Source organism: Eptatretus burgeri, chromosome 3, assembly GCF_056783735.1.
Source record: "Eptatretus burgeri isolate ZD-2024b chromosome 3, Ebu_testis_v1, whole genome shotgun sequence".
In the NCBI taxonomy this organism is placed as follows: domain Eukaryota; kingdom Metazoa; phylum Chordata; class Myxini; order Myxiniformes; family Myxinidae; genus Eptatretus; species Eptatretus burgeri.
The window spans coordinates 143,801,798-143,821,244 of NC_140963.1; the positions used below are offsets into that span (position 1 = coordinate 143,801,798).

Genomic DNA, 19,447 nt, shown 5'->3' on the forward strand with positions numbered 1-19,447 from the left:
TGTGAGTGGAATGGAGTCAGGGAGAGTGACCATGAGAGTATGTTGTAGGGAGTGCCCGAGAGCATCTTTGATTACCAACGAGCTCTGACCGCCTGTGCCTGAAGCGCCACGACTGTCCGAGGTGGCCGAGTCCGTGTCGTCTCCGCTCTGAGTGTGAGGTGTGCTTCTCACCAACCCACCATTATTTTACACGAGCAATTACAATCCGTTGCTTTGCTGCCGGAAATATTAAGGGGGTGAGGGGAGTAAGAAGGATGGGGCAGTGGGGGGGTGGGTGGGATGGAGAGCAAGGAGGGGTAAGGGCAAGGTAAGGCAGTGTGAGGAGGATCCGTCTGGAGATGACCACTGTCTGAACGACAGGTATACTAAGGAGGAGGGGAAGAAAAAAAAGTGGGGAGAGAGAGGAGTGAGGGGTAGGTAAGGCAGCATGTGGAGAGGGTCTGTCTGGCAATTACCACTGTCCAGATACGCAAGGAGGTAACCACTGTGCGGAGATGACTACCGTTCGGATACGTGCGGAGATAGCCACTATCTGGGCAAAACCACAGTCCACCTATGTTCTGAGAAGTGTGGGAGGGTGCTGCACTATTAGGATGGGGTGGAGCGAGGATGGGACGAAGAGAGAGAGGGGTGGGGGTCGGCGAGTTGGCACAAACTATGTTCTGCTTTATGAACAACACACAATCATGTGACAGGTGGGAAAAATTTGGCTCTAATTTAGAAAGTAAGTTAATATGGTAACTGGCTTGGAAATCAGGTATTATCAAATGTATTTTGCTTTGAAACTCACAAAGAAACCATGTAACCTTTGTAAAGCACACCTGGTTCATATAAAATAACCAATTGCTTTCGAAAAAGTCAAGAGGACAAAGGACCAACGGCCATCCATATCGATTGCCCAACTGTGTCTGCAGACGTCCTGCTGCAGTTGGGTTACATTAATTTTTAGGAGGTTGGTGTCAGGATTTGCCCTCTGGGCACCGTAAAACACTTCATTCTGCAAAACCCACAAATGTAAGGAAAACTAAAAACACACTCCGTGGGAGTACCTCCTGTGCTGCGGCCCTCAGCAGGGCAGCTCACTGGACGACGGGATTGGGACAAAGCCTTTGGGACCCCCATTTCTTGACAGGAGGAAAAGGATGGGGTAAACTTCTTGGGTCAGATTGTGATGGTGTGTAGCGGAGTGGTGCTGAGGTGTCATCCACTAGACGGCAATCTCCTTGGGTTAACCTGAGGCGGTCCCTTCAGGTGGGTGCCTGGAATGTCCTATCCCTAAGAGAGGATTATCACCTGTCTATTATCTGAGCTCAAACATTTGAACATCAGTATTGCAGCACTCTCTGAGGTTCGGAGACCGATAGTATTGAGATCATGGCGCGTGCTTACACTTAACATTGGTCGAGTCGCTCCGATGGTTACCATACCCAAGGAGTTGCTGAAGCTGTGTCCAATAAGCTGACTCCAATGATACTTGAGGTAACACCGGTCAACGAGCGTATTATAAGACTAAGGATTTGCCACTCCTTGGGTATCGTTTCCATGGTCTCTGTATATGCTCCGACAGGCAAGTGATCTCACCGTGAAAGACGCATTCTGTGCCACGCTCGAGTCGATGGTTGATCAGGCAAGATACTCTTCGAGTCTTGGGGGATTTCAATGCATCGACTGGAACTGATGGGGATAGTTATGAGACATGTTGGTCCCCATGGGTCTGTAACTGAACCAGAATAGCACTAAATTTCTTGACTTTGCAAGAAGTCATGGACTTGTGGTGGCTGGTTCATTGTTTCAGCACCCACAGGCTCATCGCTGCACTTGGTATTCGAATGCTGGTGGTGTGGCAAAGGAGATTGACCATGTGCTTGTTGATGGTCGCTGGAGGATGATCCAGAACTGCAGGGTCTACCGGAATGCTCAGTTCCTAAATACCAACCACAGGCTTGTTGTAGCAACTTTGCAGTTACAGCTTAAATCTGGGAGAATGGTACCATCCCAGCCTCGGCTGGATGTTGGCAAGCTCAAGGATGAGAGGGTAGCTGAGGAGTTTGCGAACAAGCTGAGTGGAGATTTGGGGGGTCTGGGTGCATTGGGACATCTTGAAAAGTTGTGGAATGCCTTCAAGACCACCGTTCTTGATGTTGCTGGTGGATGTCTTGGAACTCACCGTTGGACGAAAAAGAATTTTCTCTCTCGAGGGACACTGGATACCATTGACCAGAGTCGCAGGGCCAGGCTGAATGGCAGTGCTGAGCTGTTCAGGGAGCTGAGGCATAAAACTGTACTTGCACTGAGGGTGGACAAGGGGGCATATGTGTGAGAAATATGTGAGGGAGTGGAGCATCACCTGTGGTCAAGTGATTCTCGTCCTGCTCACAGGGGAATTCACGCGTTGCATTCCTCCAATCGCGTCCCTCAGTGTACTGCATTTATAGCAGAGGGTGGTAGGCTTTTGACGGGCGTCCAAAGTGAAGGCCCGCTGGGCCCATTACTTTGAGTGGCTGTACCAGGTTTCTCCACCAGCTGTTGAGTTGGATGTTGGTTGCGTTACTATTCCTATTGCTGATCCTCCAATCAACTGCGATCCACCTTAATTTGTGGAAACACAGGATGTGGTGAACTGGTTGAAATGGGGTAAAACTCTTGGGATATGTGGGAACCATGCTGAACTCAAGGCTGGTGGAAATGCTGCACTCGTGTCATTGCATGCAGTTCCGTGCTCTGCCTCGAACACGGATATCATCCCAACTGACTGGAAGAGGGGCCTTGTTGTCCCTCTCTGGAAAGAGAAGGGTGATCGCCAGGACTACAACAACTATTGAGGGGTGACGCTGCTCTCAGTGCCGGGCAAGGTCTTTGCTCGGATATTTTTTCAGAGGGTTCGCCACCATCTCCAGAGCAGTCAGGCTTTACACCAAAGAGGTCAACCATTGACCGTATCCTTGCTCTTCGAGTCCTCACCGAACGCAGATGAGAGTTTCGGCAGGGGCTGCTTGCAGCCAATGTTGATATCTTCAAAGCGTTCGATTCAATGAATCGCGATGCCCTCTCGAGGATTCTTGGTCTTCGTGGGGTGTCATCAAAACTGATCAATCTGATGTCTTAACGATACTCTGGTCCCGAAAGTGCTGTGAGATGTGGTGATACCATCTCTGACTTATCTCCAGTTGTGACTGCAGTTCATCAGGGGTGCCCCACACTTTTCAGCACTTGTATGGACTGGATTCTGAGGAGGATGTTGGAGCGATCAAGCTGCAGTGCATCGTTTGGGAATGTCAAGATCTCTGACCTTGACTTGGCAGATGATAGTCATCTTTGTGGAGACTCTGGATATCCTTTCAGGGGTTGGTTGCTGACATCTTGGTAGCTGCGATCTTGTCTGTACCTGTTTGTGATGAAGATGTTGAGGTCACAGAGAGATTCACTTACCTTGGCAGTGATATTCATGTCTCTGCTGGCTATGAGCCAGAGGTCAATAGATGTCTGGGTCGTGCTGGGGAGCTGTGGATTCACTGCATCTTGGGGTTTGGCGCTGTCGGTGCCTTTGCAGGAGGACAACAGTCTGCGCCTTCAGGTTGTTGGTGCTTCCAATCTTGTTCTATGGATGTGAGACTTGGACACTGACCACATATATGAGATGGAAACAATTCCTTTGGTACCAATTCTCTTTGGAGAGTCCAACGAGCCAGTGCTGAGCGAGACTCAAATGAGCTTTGTTACCTACATTGTCCGTGAGCGTCATCTGCGGCTGTATTGACATGTGGCTCGTTTTTCGACGCTGATCCTGCTCACCAGATTATCTCAGCGAGGGAACCGCGTGAGTGGAGGAGGCCAATGGGCCGACCACGTGCCTTGTGGTTGCAGCATGTTGATCAGCATCTCAAGGAGATGGGGATGGGCTGAGCATCTTCCTTGGGGATGGCCAGATGGCAGCCTCTGGAGTACCAGCGGAAAGTGGACACAGTGACGCGCTGCTCCGGCGCATGCTCCCATACCTGACCTGACCTGGATAAAGGACAAGGTGATCGCTCGTTGGCTGCTGAGGTTACCACCACACATCATCATAAAATACGGCGTGAAACTTTACTGCCACAGCTCCCGTAACCAAACATGCAGGCATGCACACACACCCGCAGAGAGTCCCTTGACAGAGCCATATCTACCCATGTGTACCATGTCCGTCCGTGTGTGCTGAACACGTACCTCTACCTTCTTGCAACTGCCGACTGTACATCCCGATCAGGACACAAACTGCAACGCTATTGCCTTGGTGCTTGGCAAGTGGCTTAAGCAGTCTAGTAAGCACTCCAATGAAATGGTTGATAAGGAACGGTTTGCTTGGCAAGCAATAGCAAGTTGATCGGTCATGGTATATACCTGAAAAAAACTAAACATTGCCAATTTCTTAACATTTTCAGATTTCACTCCAGATTGAGTTATTTGGTCAACGTGATCCGATCTGCCAAACACAAATTATAGTTTGATGACGCACTTTAATTAGTCCGTGAGAGTAGATCGTGGAAAAGTTATGATCGAGTCATCATGGTCCTCATTCATTGACCATGATGATCAGGCACCGTCCTTATACACTGACCATAATGATCAAGCACCGTCCTCATACACTGACCATAATGATCAGGCACCGTCATCATACACTGAACCTAATGATCAAGCACCATCCTTATACACTGACCATAATGATGAAGCACCGTCCTCATACACTGACCATAATGATCAGGCACCGTCCTCATACACTGACCATAATGATCAGGCACCGTCCTCATACACTGACCATAATGATCAGGCACCGTCCTCATACACTGAACATAATGATCAAGCACCATCCTCATACAATGACCATAATGATCAAGCACCATCCTCATACGATGACCATAATGATCAGGCACCATCCTTATACGATGACCATAATGATCAGGCACCGTCCTCATACACTGAACATAATGATCAAGCACCATCCTCATACAATGACCATAATGATCAAGCACCATCCTTATACAATGACCATAATGATCAGGCACCATCCTTATACAAAGACCATAATGATCAAGCACCATCCTTATACAAAGACCATAATGATCAAGCACCATCCTTATACAATGACCATAACGATCAGGCACAATCCTTATACAATGAGCATAATGGTCAAGCACCGTCCTTATACAATGACCATAATAATCAGGCACCATCCTTATACAATGACCATAATGATCAGGCACCATCCTAAAAAATGACCATAATGATCAGGCACCATCCTAATACAATGACCATAATGGTCAAGCACCGTCCTTATACAATGACCATAATAATCAGGAACCATCCTTATACACTGACCATAATAATCAGGCACCATCCTTATACAAAGACCATAATGATCAAGCACCATCCTTATACAATGACCATAATGATCAGGCACCATCCTAATACAATGACCATAATGATCAAGCACCGTCCTTATACAATGACCATAATGATCAGGCACTATACTTGCATTGTATTTATCTCAAAACTGTGAATGTAACACACAGTCAGCCATCATCTCGGTCGTTTACATCACAACTTTATCAATTCAATTTAAATCCCCAATCATCAAATACAGATAGAAAATCTGACGTCACCCATCAATTCATTCTATTTCCTTTTATGTGCAGGGGACAGGGTTTTGCAATAATGCGTGTGTCCGGGCCGTAACTTTTTTTTGTTTGTTTTTTACCATTTGAGCTTGTCATCAAATTTTCAACAAATCTTTATTACTAGTGCGTACCCGTATGTGGGTGGCCGTACATGCAAACAAAAAATAAAATAAAAAAATATTACTTTCAAACCGCATGCCAGAAACAACTACACCGGCCGTTCCTTCGCTCTCGCATGCCCATACGTGCGTGGCCATACGTGCGTGGTCGTACGTGCAAAAAATAAAAAAAAACTTTCAAGCAAACACACAGGCCGTTCATTCGCTCTCGTAAACGAGGACTGGATTGCGGCATTGTGTTTGTCTATAAATGCGCATAAGAAATAGAGAAATTTTTAGAATACAGGAAGTTATCACTATCGGGAAGCAATGCGTGCCCGTACGGAATGTTCACATGCATTCCACGAATTATCACTTGCATTGAAGTAACAACTGCTGTGATACTTACACACACAGAGTTAATTAAAATCCAAATTAAAATCAAGTCTACCTCCCTGTCTTTGCTAGCCATGGCAGTCGCTGCCATTGACCATTGCCACTCCTACGCCACGGTAACCAAGGTGCCCTTTCCCCATCGGCCATGCCTATGCAGCAACGTGTCCTGTCATTGGTTTGGTAAATTAATGGCCATAACTTGGGAAACAGCTGAAACGGATGAAGAAGAATGATATCAAACCTTGAAAAGGCACATACTCAGGTCCCCAGCGTCAATTGTGACGTCATATCAAACGAAGAAAAAGAATTGTGACATCATAGGACCGTGTCCTGTCATTGGATTGGTAAATAAATGGCCATAACTTGGGAACCACTTGTCCGATTAATATTGTTACGGCTGTGGAAATTCGCATTACACCATGAAGGGCCCGTAGGTGAGATATCTCTAAGTACATGTGTAGTTAGCCCCAAATCCATTGTCTAGAGGGGATTTATGTGATTCATTCGGGCTGCGACGCTTTGAGATAGCCGTTTTTCTGTTCTATCTTTATTTTGAACCAACCACGCTCCAACCCTCAGACAAAAACAACAACAACGCCAACAGCCACGACCTTTACCTTCACAACTCAATCCCGCAAACATCGCATCACCGTCATTCCCAAACGGCACCATAACCATCAAACCACCACCGATAAACCCTCCACCACCCTCACCTCTCTTCTTCTACGGCCATTCCCGCACCACCTGTGAACACTGAGTGTCGGGCTGTCTTGGGCTCGTTTAGTGATACGCACCGAGCCGCGAGGCAAATAGCGGCCTTTTCGAGGGAGAATTCGGATCAAGAATGCTACACGCCCACTTCTGATCCATCCAATTAGCAAGCGCAGAGCGGCTTGGCCCCGCCTCCAGGCGCATCTGTGTGAAATCGATATATGCAAATTCTAGGATCAGGGGAGGTTCACGCCCACTTTTCCTCCATCCAATGGGCGAGCGTGGCTCCGCCCCCGAGGTCATCCTGATCCAGATATTTGCATATCGTTTTCTCCTGCCGGCCTATAAAACGGCGAGCACAAGGCGAATCGTGGCAGAGTGTGGCAGTGGCAGAGTGTGGCAGTAGCAGTGTGTGTCGGCAGGGCAGAGTGAATCGAGTCATCGGTGTGGCAGCGAGTTGGGTTCTGCAGTCGGCTGAGGAGAGTTGCGGGAAGAGGCCAAGGAGCTCGGGTCCGAGGCGAGAAGGATGGCGGTCGGCGACGAGGTCACGGTGTGAGATCGCTCGTCGTGGGACCCAAACCAGCCAGCCATTCTCCCTCCCCCAGGGCATCAACAATTCCCCCTTCCCCCGCACTGAGATAGTGCAACAAGGGGGCCCCGTTCCCACCCCACTCCAAACGTCGTACCAACGAAACCCGCGAAGGAGCACGGAGTCGGAGCACAGCCACGCGGCCACATCTGCGGCTCGTCCGCCAACGCGTCACGAGGACGCGGGTAGGACCCTCCCCGGTCTCGCGGACCTGGCTGCTCCTCCAGGTCACGCGCACATATTGGTCTCCAGGCCTGTCTGCCCCCTTGTCTATGAGGGTGGCTTCTTTCCTTTGCTTTTGAGTAAATGTGTGTTGGCGCCATCTGTAAAGTAGAACTGTATAAGTGTTGCCGTGTGTGCGCGTATTCGGTAGTAACTCTGCGTCATTGTTTCTTTTGTTTTAACTGCTATATGTGCATTTTGACTGTTTGGCTGTATATGTGTGCTTTCCGTGTGTCGCGTAATAAATGTGCATTGTGTGAACTGTTTTCCCGTTTCACTTCGTCTTTTCTTTATTGACCCTCCATCCTGCTTCAACGTAAAGGGTTCGTAGTGGGCTTAATACGCCCGGTAATTAATCTGAACTGTCCAGGTCGGCGATAACCCCGCTCGGTTATCCCAATAGCACGGAACGGGCCGCCCAAGCGGTTCGTGTCCAGAGTCGACCTGCGGCGAGGTGCGATCGCCCGGTCGACCATTCGCGCAGGTACTTAGGTAGATCAAATTTGGCGAGCGACCCTATCCTGCGCGGGTGGGCAATTGGCACGATCGTGGTGAGGTTAAACCCCCACCCGTGACTAGCTCCCGGCGTTGGTCCGAGAGGGTCACGACTGAAATGTCCGTTCCGGTGGGCGAGGCGGCCGCCATTCGAGTCGAGCGGCCGATCGCACGCCGGCGGGCGCGAATTCGCAACAATATAAAACCTTGAAAAGGCACACACTCAGGTCCCCAGCAATATACCTGGCAAGTTTCAATTAGATCGGACCAGTGGTTGTTGAGAAACAGTGGACACACACACAGTGCTGGAATTATAGACAGATGAGAATGTAGAGAAGACAAATTAAAAATTTTATCAAAAGGTCAAAGGTACCATTTAGCACACGGAAGAAGAAACAAGTCCAAATACAAAGCAGACAAGTTTTGCATTTTCAGATGCTTTCTTGTTTTATTTTGTCGTGCTCATTTTTAACATCTCAAAACACTTAAAAAGGTAAGAAGGTATACTTATTGATAGTGCACTCTGCCTGTGGAGCAAAGCCTGTGAGCTTTCACTTTGGGTGAGAAACGATGGAATGAACAGGTATTGGCTTAGCAACTTCTCCAAAAGTCAAGCCAAGTTGTCCTAATTTTGTAAGACGAGAGAATGGTAATGAGGTCCTGTAGCTTGTGCTTGATGTTGCCTGAAAGCTCGTGTGATTATTGGTTTTGGCTATTTTGAGGTCAAAGTTGTGCTCAGAATATATTTTTTTACTTTTGTTTTGTTTAACATTTCTCGCTAATGGTTCTTGATTAGCTTGTACAATATTCTAATGTAGGACAGACATGCAACACCAGTGCAGTTTTACGTAAGGACATTAGGAGACGGCTGAGTATTCATATAGGAGGAGGAGGTTGAGGAGAGGAGATTGGGACCATACTCTGTGCAGTGTTGGTGCTGCTTCAGCATTCTCCTTGGCTATTGGGCACAATCCTGGACGGGTCACCACTCTGACACAGTATACCAGCAAGCTGGCACTCATTTTGCCAACTTCAGAAGGATGACAGGCTGAGTTAACCCCACCTGGTATTAATTCAACAGCTGAGCGGGATTTGAACTCAGGACCTGAGGATCAAAAGCCCACCACCCAAATCATTAAGCCAACACCAGGCATAGTATTCATATAGCATTAATTACCGTTTATGAGATTTGAACCTGGGTTCCAATCACCATGAACCATTGGTTGAGATGGGAACGCTGAATGGACCAACGTTCGCGGCTTTGTCCAACAATGTGACTGCATCATAACGTGAATGACGAACACCCTGGTTTTGAAGATCCACGAAGGCGAGACAAATTAACAAACATGTTAGTGTGACCTGCATGGGGCAGGTCGTTTATGGGGAAGTCATCGGATGTCAACCAAAGTATTTTGGGCTACCCGCTGGTGACATCCCTTCGATGTGGTACCTCATGGGGGAGAGGGGAAGCGGGTAGGTGGCTGCGCATTCCGGTGGATGCAGTTTGTCTGACACCAGCTTTATGGAACACGTTTTCAAGACGGCGCTACTCGCCCAGGCCTTCCCACCATATGTTCAAAATATCATGAAAAGACCATGTGATGACAAATCCCACATGACGGTATTCTCATGGTTCAGGTAAAAATTTTTTACAATTTTGTGCTTTTGTCACAAGCAAAGACTCATATAACACATGTACACTGAACATGCATGTACTACACATCAAATGATCAATCACTGTTTTATGAAATACTCTTGGGGAGGTTCATGATTCATAAATAGGTGTCACGACCCTCACACTTCCCTTATAATCCACAAGGTCATGATTATCTTTGATGTGCCACGAACGCTGTGATTTGTGACATCTGTACCAAGCAGTCTTCACCATGTACCTTTCAGCACAATGATTTAACAACCCTGCATGATGATGACAGACCAGCAACCGTGTGTGCACCTGAACTCAACTTCACCTGCCTTGGGAAAAGGCTTGTGAAAAGAGAATCTTCAAAGAGACGGACGAGCCACATTGAAAAATGCTCGGAATCACATTTCCTCCTTTGGGTCAATGAAGGAGGTTTGTAAAGATTTCCACACCTCGTTACAAAATGAACTTCCGTACATCCAAATACAACTTCCAAATGGAATTAGGGGGCTAAGTTGGATGCTTCCATCATTCACACACACGTAATCATAATGTACGCTTCCATCATTCACACACATGTAATCATGACATACGCTTCCATAATTCACACACATGTAATCATGACGTACGCTTCCATCATTCACACACATGTAATCATGATGTACCCTTCCATCATTCACACACATGTAATCATGATGTACCCTTCCATCATTCACACACACGTAATCATAATGTACGCTTCCATCATTCACACACATGTAATCATGACATACGCTTCCATAATTCACACACATGTAATCATGACGTACGCTTCCATCATTCACACACATGTAATCATGATGTACCCTTCCATTATTCACACACGTGTAATCATGATGTACCCTTCCATCATTCACACACGTGTAATCATGATGTACCCTTCCATCATTCACACATGTGTAATCATGATGTACCCTTCCATCATTCACACACGTGTAATCATGATGTACCCTTCCATCATTCACACATGTGTAATCATGATGTACCCTTCCATCATTCACACACGTGTAATCATGATGTACCCTTCCATCATTCACACATGTGTAATCATTACGTACACTTCCATCATTCACACACATGTAATCATGATGTACCCTTCCATCATTCACACACGTGTAATGATGATGTACCCTTCCATCATTCACACACATGTAATCATGATGTACCCTTCCATCATTCACACACATGTAATCATGATGTACCCTTCCATCATTCACACACACGTAATCATGATGTACCCTTCCATCATTCACACACGTGTAATCATGATGTACCCTTCCATCATTCACACACGTGTAATCATGATGTACCCTTCCATCATTCACACATGTGTAATCATGATGTACCCTTCCATCATTCACACACATGTAATCATGATGTACCCTTCCATCATTCACACACATGTAATCATGATGTACCCTTCCATCATTCACACACATGTAATCATGATGTACCCTTCCATCATTCACACACATGTAATCATGATGTACCCTTCCATCATTCACACACGTGTAATCATGATGTACCCTTCCATCATTCACACACATGTAATCATGATGTACCCTTCCATCATTCACACACATGTAATCATGATGTACCCTTCCATCATTCACACACATGTAATCATGATGTACCCTTCCATCATTCACACACATGTAATCATGACATACCCTTCCATCATTCACAGACATGTAATCATGACATACGCTTCCATCATTCACACACATGTAATCATGATGTACCCTTCCATCATTCACACACATGCAATCATGATGTACCCTTCCATCATTCACACACATGTAATCATAATGTACCCTTCCATCATTCACACACATGTAATCATAATGTACCCTTCCATCATTCACACACATGTAATCATGATGTACCCTTCCATCATTCACACACATGCAATCATGATGTACCCTTCCATCATTCACACTCATGTAATCATGATGTACCCTTCCATCATTCACACACATGTAATCATGATGTACGCTTCCATCATTCACACACATGTAATCATGATGTACCCTTCCATCATTCACACACATGTAATCATGATGTACCCTTCCATCATTCACACACATGTAATCATGATGTACCCTTCCATCATTCACACACATGTAATCATGATGTACCCTTCCATCATTCACACACGTGTAATCATGATGTACCCTTCCATCATTCACACACATGTAATCATGATGTACCCTTCCATCATTCACACACATGTAATCATGATGTACCCTTCCATCATTCACACACGTGTAATCATGATGTACCCTTCCATCATTCACAGACATGTAATCATGACATACGCTTCCATCATTCACACACATGTAATCATGATGTACCCTTCCATCATTCACACACATGCAATCATGATGTACCCTTCCATCATTCACACACATGTAATCATAATGTACCCTTCCATCATTCACACACATGTAATCATAATGTACCCTTCCATCATTCACACACATGTAATCATGATGTACCCTTCCATCATTCACACACATGCAATCATGATGTACCCTTCCATCATTCACACTCATGTAATCATGATGTACCCTTCCATCATTCACACACATGTAATCATGATGTACGCTTCCATCATTCACACACATGTAATCATGATGTATGCTTCCATCATTCACACACGTGTAATCATGATGTACCCTTCCATCAATCACACACATGTAATCATGACGTACCCTTCCATCATTCACACAGATGTAATCATGACGTACCATTCCATCATTCACACACATGTAATCATGATGTATGCTTCCATCATTCACACATGTATAATCATGATGTACCCTTCCATCATTCACACACATGTAATCATGATGTACCCTTCCATCAGTCACACGTGTAAACACACAAGTCCTGATACCTCGTGGACTCTCTTGACATCAAAATGTTCTTGTGATCTATAAATGTGATCCTCGTAAATTTGTCCTTAATCGGCATGAGATCGACATGTTAAAGCGTTTTGTCCACGGGTCACCTGTGTGGATATGGTAAGGAATCTGTTTGAATGCACATGGCCTCACGTGCCTCACCAAGGAGTGAGGTCCCACGGGTGTGCTCTGTTGCTGGGTGGGGATTTGTGATATTATTTGCGTCACAAGCAAAGAGCCCCAGCCTTGCATGGAGCACATATACTATGTTGTGTAACACAGTGGTGTTGTGCCACCGCACTTTCCTCGCTCCACTCTATGTGCTTACACAATTTGCAATCAAAGTAATAATTTTCATTCTTCATTTTGGCTTTCACCCCCAATTGGTATCATGCTGCCATACACTGATTCCCTGGTACGTATGTATGTATGTCGGTATGTATGTGTGTATGTGTGTGTGTCAGTATGTATGTATGTGTGTATGTATGTGTGTGTGTGTGTCAGTATGTATGTATGTCGGTATGTGTGTGTGTGTGTCGGTATGTATGTATGTGTGTGTGTCGGTATGTATGGATGTATGTGTGTGTGTGTGTGTGTGTGTGTGTGTGTGTGTGTGTGTGTGTGTGTGTGTATGTATGTGTGTGTGTGTGTGTGTGTATGTATGTGTGTGTGTGTGTGTGTGTCAGTGTGCATGTGTGTGTGTCGGTATGTATGTATGTCGGTATGTATGTATGTGTGTGTGTGTCAGTATGTATGTATGTATTATGAATGTATGTATGTCGGCGTGTATGTATGTCGGTTTGTATGTATGTGTGTATGTATGTATGTATGTATGTGTGTATGTATGTCGGTATGTGTTTATGCATGCATGTATGTATGTCGGTATGTATGTCAGTATTTATGTGTGTATGTCGGTATGTATGTATGTATGTGTGTATGTATGTCGGTATGTGTGTATGTATGTATGTATGTATGTGTGTATGTATCTGTGTATTTCGGTATGTAGGTGTGTATGTATGTATGTGTATGTATGTGTGTGTATGTCGGTATGTATGTGTGTATGTATGTATGTATGTATGTGTGTGTATGTCGGTATGTATGTGTGTATGTATGTATGTATGTGTGTGTGTATGTATGTCGGTGTGTGTGTGTGTGTGTGTGTGTGTGTGTGTGTGTGTGTGTGTGTGTGTGTGTGTGTGTGTGTGTACGTATGTATGTCGGTATGTATGTGTGTATGTCGGTATGTATGTGTGTATGTATGTATGTGTGTGTATGTATGTATGTCGGTATGTATGTATGTCGGTATGTATGTATGTCGGTATGTATGTCGGTATGTGTGTATGTATCTCGGTATGTATGTATGTGTGTATGTATGTCAGTATGTATGTATGTCGGTATGTACAATAACAGCCACCCGATGTTTACTTTTATCGCCGTGATGACGCAAGCATCCCACCCACATGCTTGTGCACATCGGTGTGATGACGTCAATACGCCCGGAGTTTCTGAACGGCAGAGACCGAACTGACGCAGCACCGTTTCCATCGTGATTTGGCTCCAGACGAGGAGACAATGGACCTTGACCGGACGGTGAACATCACAAACATCTGTGTCCAGCAATATTGCTTTAACGGCAGCAATTATTCCCATCTTCTTGTGGGGTCGGCCGGGAAACCTTTTAGCCCAAGTCTTTCACGAACTGGTCGTCCGAGTTGACGTTCATCAGAAATTTTTACTTTGTAATTTGTTCATGGTGCCGGTGATAGCTTGCCTACTCTTTGTAGACACCGTGGGATCTTTAACGTACACCAACTCATGTCGGCAGCTGAGACGCACAGTTCCGAGGGACGACACACACTTCGATGATCACCTGCCTGTGAAACACCGGGATGACATTTTATAACTGGGTCTGGATTCGAACCCAGGCTGGACAAGTTCGTGCGAGCGTGCGTACCTCTGGGCCCTCCTGTCAACCTGAAATCGGTGTTTAGCTTGTGACGAAAATACAAATCAAGGTGTCAAGCAAAGGGTTGTGCGACCCCCGAAGTGTCCTCCTTCACTGGTTCGACTGGGGGGAGGGGTGTGGTGGGGGGTGCCATTGTTATCCCCAGATCAACTGTTGTTAATCTTACCCCCAGCAAGCTGGAACTCCTTTTTCTCATCTCAAAAGGATGTTTGTGATCTTTTCTGACCTGCTGCTCATCATCGTTGAGGTTGGAACGCAAGACCACAACATCTTCGGCCAACCACCTTCACCCTAAAGTCACCACCACGTATCGTTCGATTGTAACTTGGGAAAGTGAAAGTGAAACCACTTCCATGAAATTGTCGCATTCAATCAACCGTGTTAACACACCATTGAGAAATCACACACCATGTTAACACACCATTGAGAAATCACACGCTGTGTTAACACACCATTGAGAAATCACACACCGTGTTAACACACCATTGAGAAATCACAAACCATGTTAACACACCATTGAGAAATCACAAACCATGTTAACTCACAAACCATGTTAACACACCATTGAGAAATAACACACCATTGAGAAATCACACACCGTGTTAACACACCATTGAGAAATCACACACCATGTTAACCCACCATTGAGAAATCACACACCGTGTTAACACACCATTGAGAAATCACACACTGTGTTAACACACCATTGAGAAATCACACACCATGTTAACACACCATTGAGAAATCACACGCTGTGTTAACACACCATTGAGAAATCACACACCGTGTTAACACACCATTGAGAAATCACAAACCATGTTAACACACCATTGAGAAATCACAAACCATGTTAACTCACAAACCATGTTAACACACCATTGAGAAATAACACACCATTGAGAAATCACACACCGTGTTAACACACCATTGAGAAATCACACACCATGTTAACCCACCATTGAGAAATCACACACCGTGTTAACACACCATTGAGAAATCACACACTGTGTTAACACACCATTGAGAAATCACACACCGTGTTAACACACCATTGAGAAATCACACACTGTGTTAACACACCATTGAGAAATCACACACTGTGTAAACACACCATTGAGAAATCACACACTGTGTTAACACACCATTGAGAAATCACACACCATGTTAACACACCATTGAGAAATCACACACCGTGTTAACACACCATTGAGAAATCACACACCGAGTTAACACACCATTAAGAAATCACACACCATGTTAACACACCATTGAGAAATCGCACACTGTGTTAACACACCATTGAGAAATCACACACTGTTAACACACCATTGAGAAATCACACACCGTGTTAACACACCATTGAGAAATCACACACCATGTTAACACACCATTGAGAAATCACACACCGTGTTAACACACCATTGAGAAATCACACACCATGTTAACACACCATTGAGAAATCACACACTATGTTAACCCACCATTGAGAAATCGCACACTATGTTAACACACCATTGAGAAATCACACACCATGTTAACACACCATTGAGAAATCACACACAATATTAACCCACCATTGAGAAATCACACACCGTGTTAACACACCATTGAGAAGTCACACACTGTGTTAATACACCATTGAGAAATCACACACCGTGTTAACACACCATTGAGAAATCACACACCGTGTTAACCCACCAATGAGAAATCACACACTGTGTTAACCCACCAATGAGAAATCACACACTATGTTAACACACCATTGAGAAATCACACACCATGTTAACACACCATTGAGAAATCACACACTGCGTTAACACACCATTGAGAAATCACACACTGTGTTAACACACCATTGAGAAATCACACACCATGTTAACCCACCATTGAGAAATCACACACCATGTTAACACACCATTGAGAAATCACACACCGTGTTAACACACCATTGATAAATCACACACCGTGTTAACCCACCATTGAGAAATCACACACTATGTTAACACACCATTGAGAAATCACACACTATGTTAACACACCATTGAGAAATCACACGCTATGTTAACACACCATTGAGAAATCACACACCGTGTTAACCCACCATTGAGAAATTACACACCGTGTTAACACACCATTGAGAAATCACACACCATGTTAACACACCATTGAGAAATCACACACTATTAACACACCATTGAGAAATCACACACCGTGTTAACCCACCATTGAGAAATTACACACCGTGTTAACACACCATTGAGAAATCACACACTATGTTAACACACCATTGAGAAATCACACACTACGTTAACACACCATTGAGAAATCACACACCATGTTAACACACCATTGAGAAATCACACACTATGTTAACACACCATTGAGAAATCACACACTATGTTAACACACCATTGAGAAATCACACACTATGTTAACACACCATTGAGAAATCACACACCATGTTAACACACCATTGAGAAATCACAAGCCGTGTTAACACACCATTGAGAAATCACAAACCGTGTTAACACACCATTGAGAAATCATACACCATGTTAACACACCATTGAGAAATCACACACTATGTAAACACACCATTGAGAAATCACACACTATGTAAACACACCATTGAAAAATCACACAATGTGTTAACACACCATTGAGAAATCACACACCGTGTTAACCCACCATTGAGAAATCACACACCATGGTAACACACTATTGTGAAATCGCACACCATGGTAACACACTATTGTGAAATCACACACCATGGTAACTCACTACTGTGAAATTGCACACCATGGTAACACACTATTATGAAATCACACCATGGTAACACACTATTGTGAAATCGCACACCATGGTAACACACTATTGTGAAATCACACACCATGGTAACACACTATTGTGAAATCGCACACCATGGTAACACACTATTGTGAAATCACACACCATGGTAACACACTATTGTGAAATCGCACACCATGGTAACACGAACAGTCTGAATAAGCGCCATATGATCAAAACGTCATCGAACATCCGCTCGTACATTTTGCACTTTGACAAAAGCGATTCCTGACTCATCGCGACCACGTGAGTGTCTCGCGGACCTCACGTGACATCCTCCAGCAACGCAGGGATCATGGGGTTGGAGGGGGCACGCGCCTGGAGGAGAGGATGTGCATCCTCCCACCCGTGAGGTGTTATTTATTTTATTTACGGGCATGAAGACAGCATGGGTGTGCGGCAGCGACATTTTAAACACAATACAGGATAATCGTTATTTGAATGTCTGTGCTCGAGGAAGCTGCGGCCCGGGTTCGTGCGTGTCCGCACCGGGTGAGTTGTGTTGTCCGTCCGTCCGTCCATCGTCGCTGATCCCCCGGCATGAATCGGTCACACAGCGAGTCAAGACGCAGTCCCACGGTGGCCACAACGGCAGCAGGGCCAACACTAACAGCTTTTGGGTTCCACAGTGTGTCGGACAAGGTTGAGTTTGGGAACCGAGGACACGGACAAGCCTTCGGAGAGTTTTCCCACGAAGCCCCCAACCCCCCAACCCCCCAACCCCCCTCCGCTCCAAACTCGTGCGGTGTCCGTATTGTTCAATAACACCGAGAACGTGTGGAACGCAAACGTACCCGTCCGTGTCCCACCATAACGTTCGACTGCTCGAGTCGAAGTCGCTTTCCTCTCGTTGACTGTCCGACGTCAGCAGGCCGACCGTCTACTTCCGCCTCTCCTTTCTGCGCGCGCTCCTCCCCAGTCCCCACTCGCTCCTCCCCAGTCCCCACTCGCTCCTCCCAGTCCCCACTCGCTCCTCCCCAGTCCCCACTCGCTCCTCCCCAGTCCCCACTCGCTCCTCCCAGTCCCCACTCGCTCCTCCCCAGGCCCCACTCGCTCCTCCCAGTCCCCACTCGCTCCTCCCTCGTCCCCACGCGCCCCTCCCCAGTCCCCACGCGCTCCTCCCAAGTACTCACGCGCCCCTCCCCAGTCCTTACGCGCTCCTCCCCAGTCCTCACGCGCCCCTCCCCAGTCCTTACGCGCTCCTCCCCAGTCCCCACTCGCTCCTCCCAGTCCCCACTCGCTCCTCCCTAGTCCCCACGCGCCCCTCCCCAGTCCCCACGCGCTCCTCCCAAGTACTCACGCGCCCCTCCCCAGTACTCACGCGCCCCTCCCCAGTCCTCACGCGCCCCTCCCCAGTCCTTACGCGCTCCTCCCCAGTCCTCACGCGCTCCTCCCCAGTGCCCACTCGCTCCTCCCAGTGCCCACTCGCTCCTCCCAGTCCCCACTCGCTCCTCCCAGTCCCCACTCGCTCCTCCCAGTCCCCACTCGCTCCTCCCCAGTCCCCATACGCCCCTCCGCTCACTCCTCCCCAGTCCCCACTCGCTCCTCCCTAGTCCCCACTCGCTCCTCCCAGTCCTCACGCGCTCCTCCCTAGTCCCCACTCGCCCCTCCGCTCGCTCCTCCCCAGTCCCCATACGCCCCTCCGCTCGCTCCTCCCCAGTCCCCACACGCCCCTCCGCTCACTCCTCCCCAGTCCCCACTCGCTCCTCCCAGTCCCCACTCGCTCCTCCCAGTCCCCACTCGCTCCTCCCCAGTCCCCATACGCCCCTCCGCTCACTCCTCCCCAGTCCCCACTCGCTCCTCCCGAGTCCCCACTCGCTCCTCCCAGTCCTCACGCGCTCCTCCCTAGTCCCCACTCGCTCCTCCCCAGTCCTCACGCGCTCCT

The 19,447-nt window shown here is 46.7% G+C and overlaps 2 protein-coding genes across 3 annotated transcripts in view; one reads left to right on the forward strand and one right to left on the reverse strand.

Moving 5' to 3' along the window:
- The window catches only part of NFE2 (nuclear factor, erythroid 2), a 26,807-nt gene extending 8,572 nt beyond the window's left edge, over window positions 1–18,235 (reverse strand). Inside the window, exon 1 of one of the 2 annotated variants that reach the window (XM_085876016.1) lies at window positions 18,052–18,235. In XM_085876016.1, coding sequence (XP_085732142.1) covers window positions 18,052–18,084 — 33 coding nt within the window. In that variant the 5' untranslated portion in view covers window positions 18,085–18,235. Of the gene's footprint in view, window positions 1–455; window positions 3,966–18,051 lie in introns of those variants that run through there. The other variant, XM_085876015.1, reaches the window with a different exon arrangement.
- LOC147031200 (uncharacterized) lies at window positions 13,566–15,010 on the forward strand. The gene is made up of 2 exons (XM_085872068.1): window positions 13,566–14,135; window positions 14,888–15,010. Exons 1-2 carry the CDS (start codon window positions 13,566–13,568, stop codon window positions 15,008–15,010), a joined length of 693 nt encoding a protein of 230 aa, XP_085728194.1.
- Window positions 18,236–19,447: the final 1,212 nt, after the last annotated feature.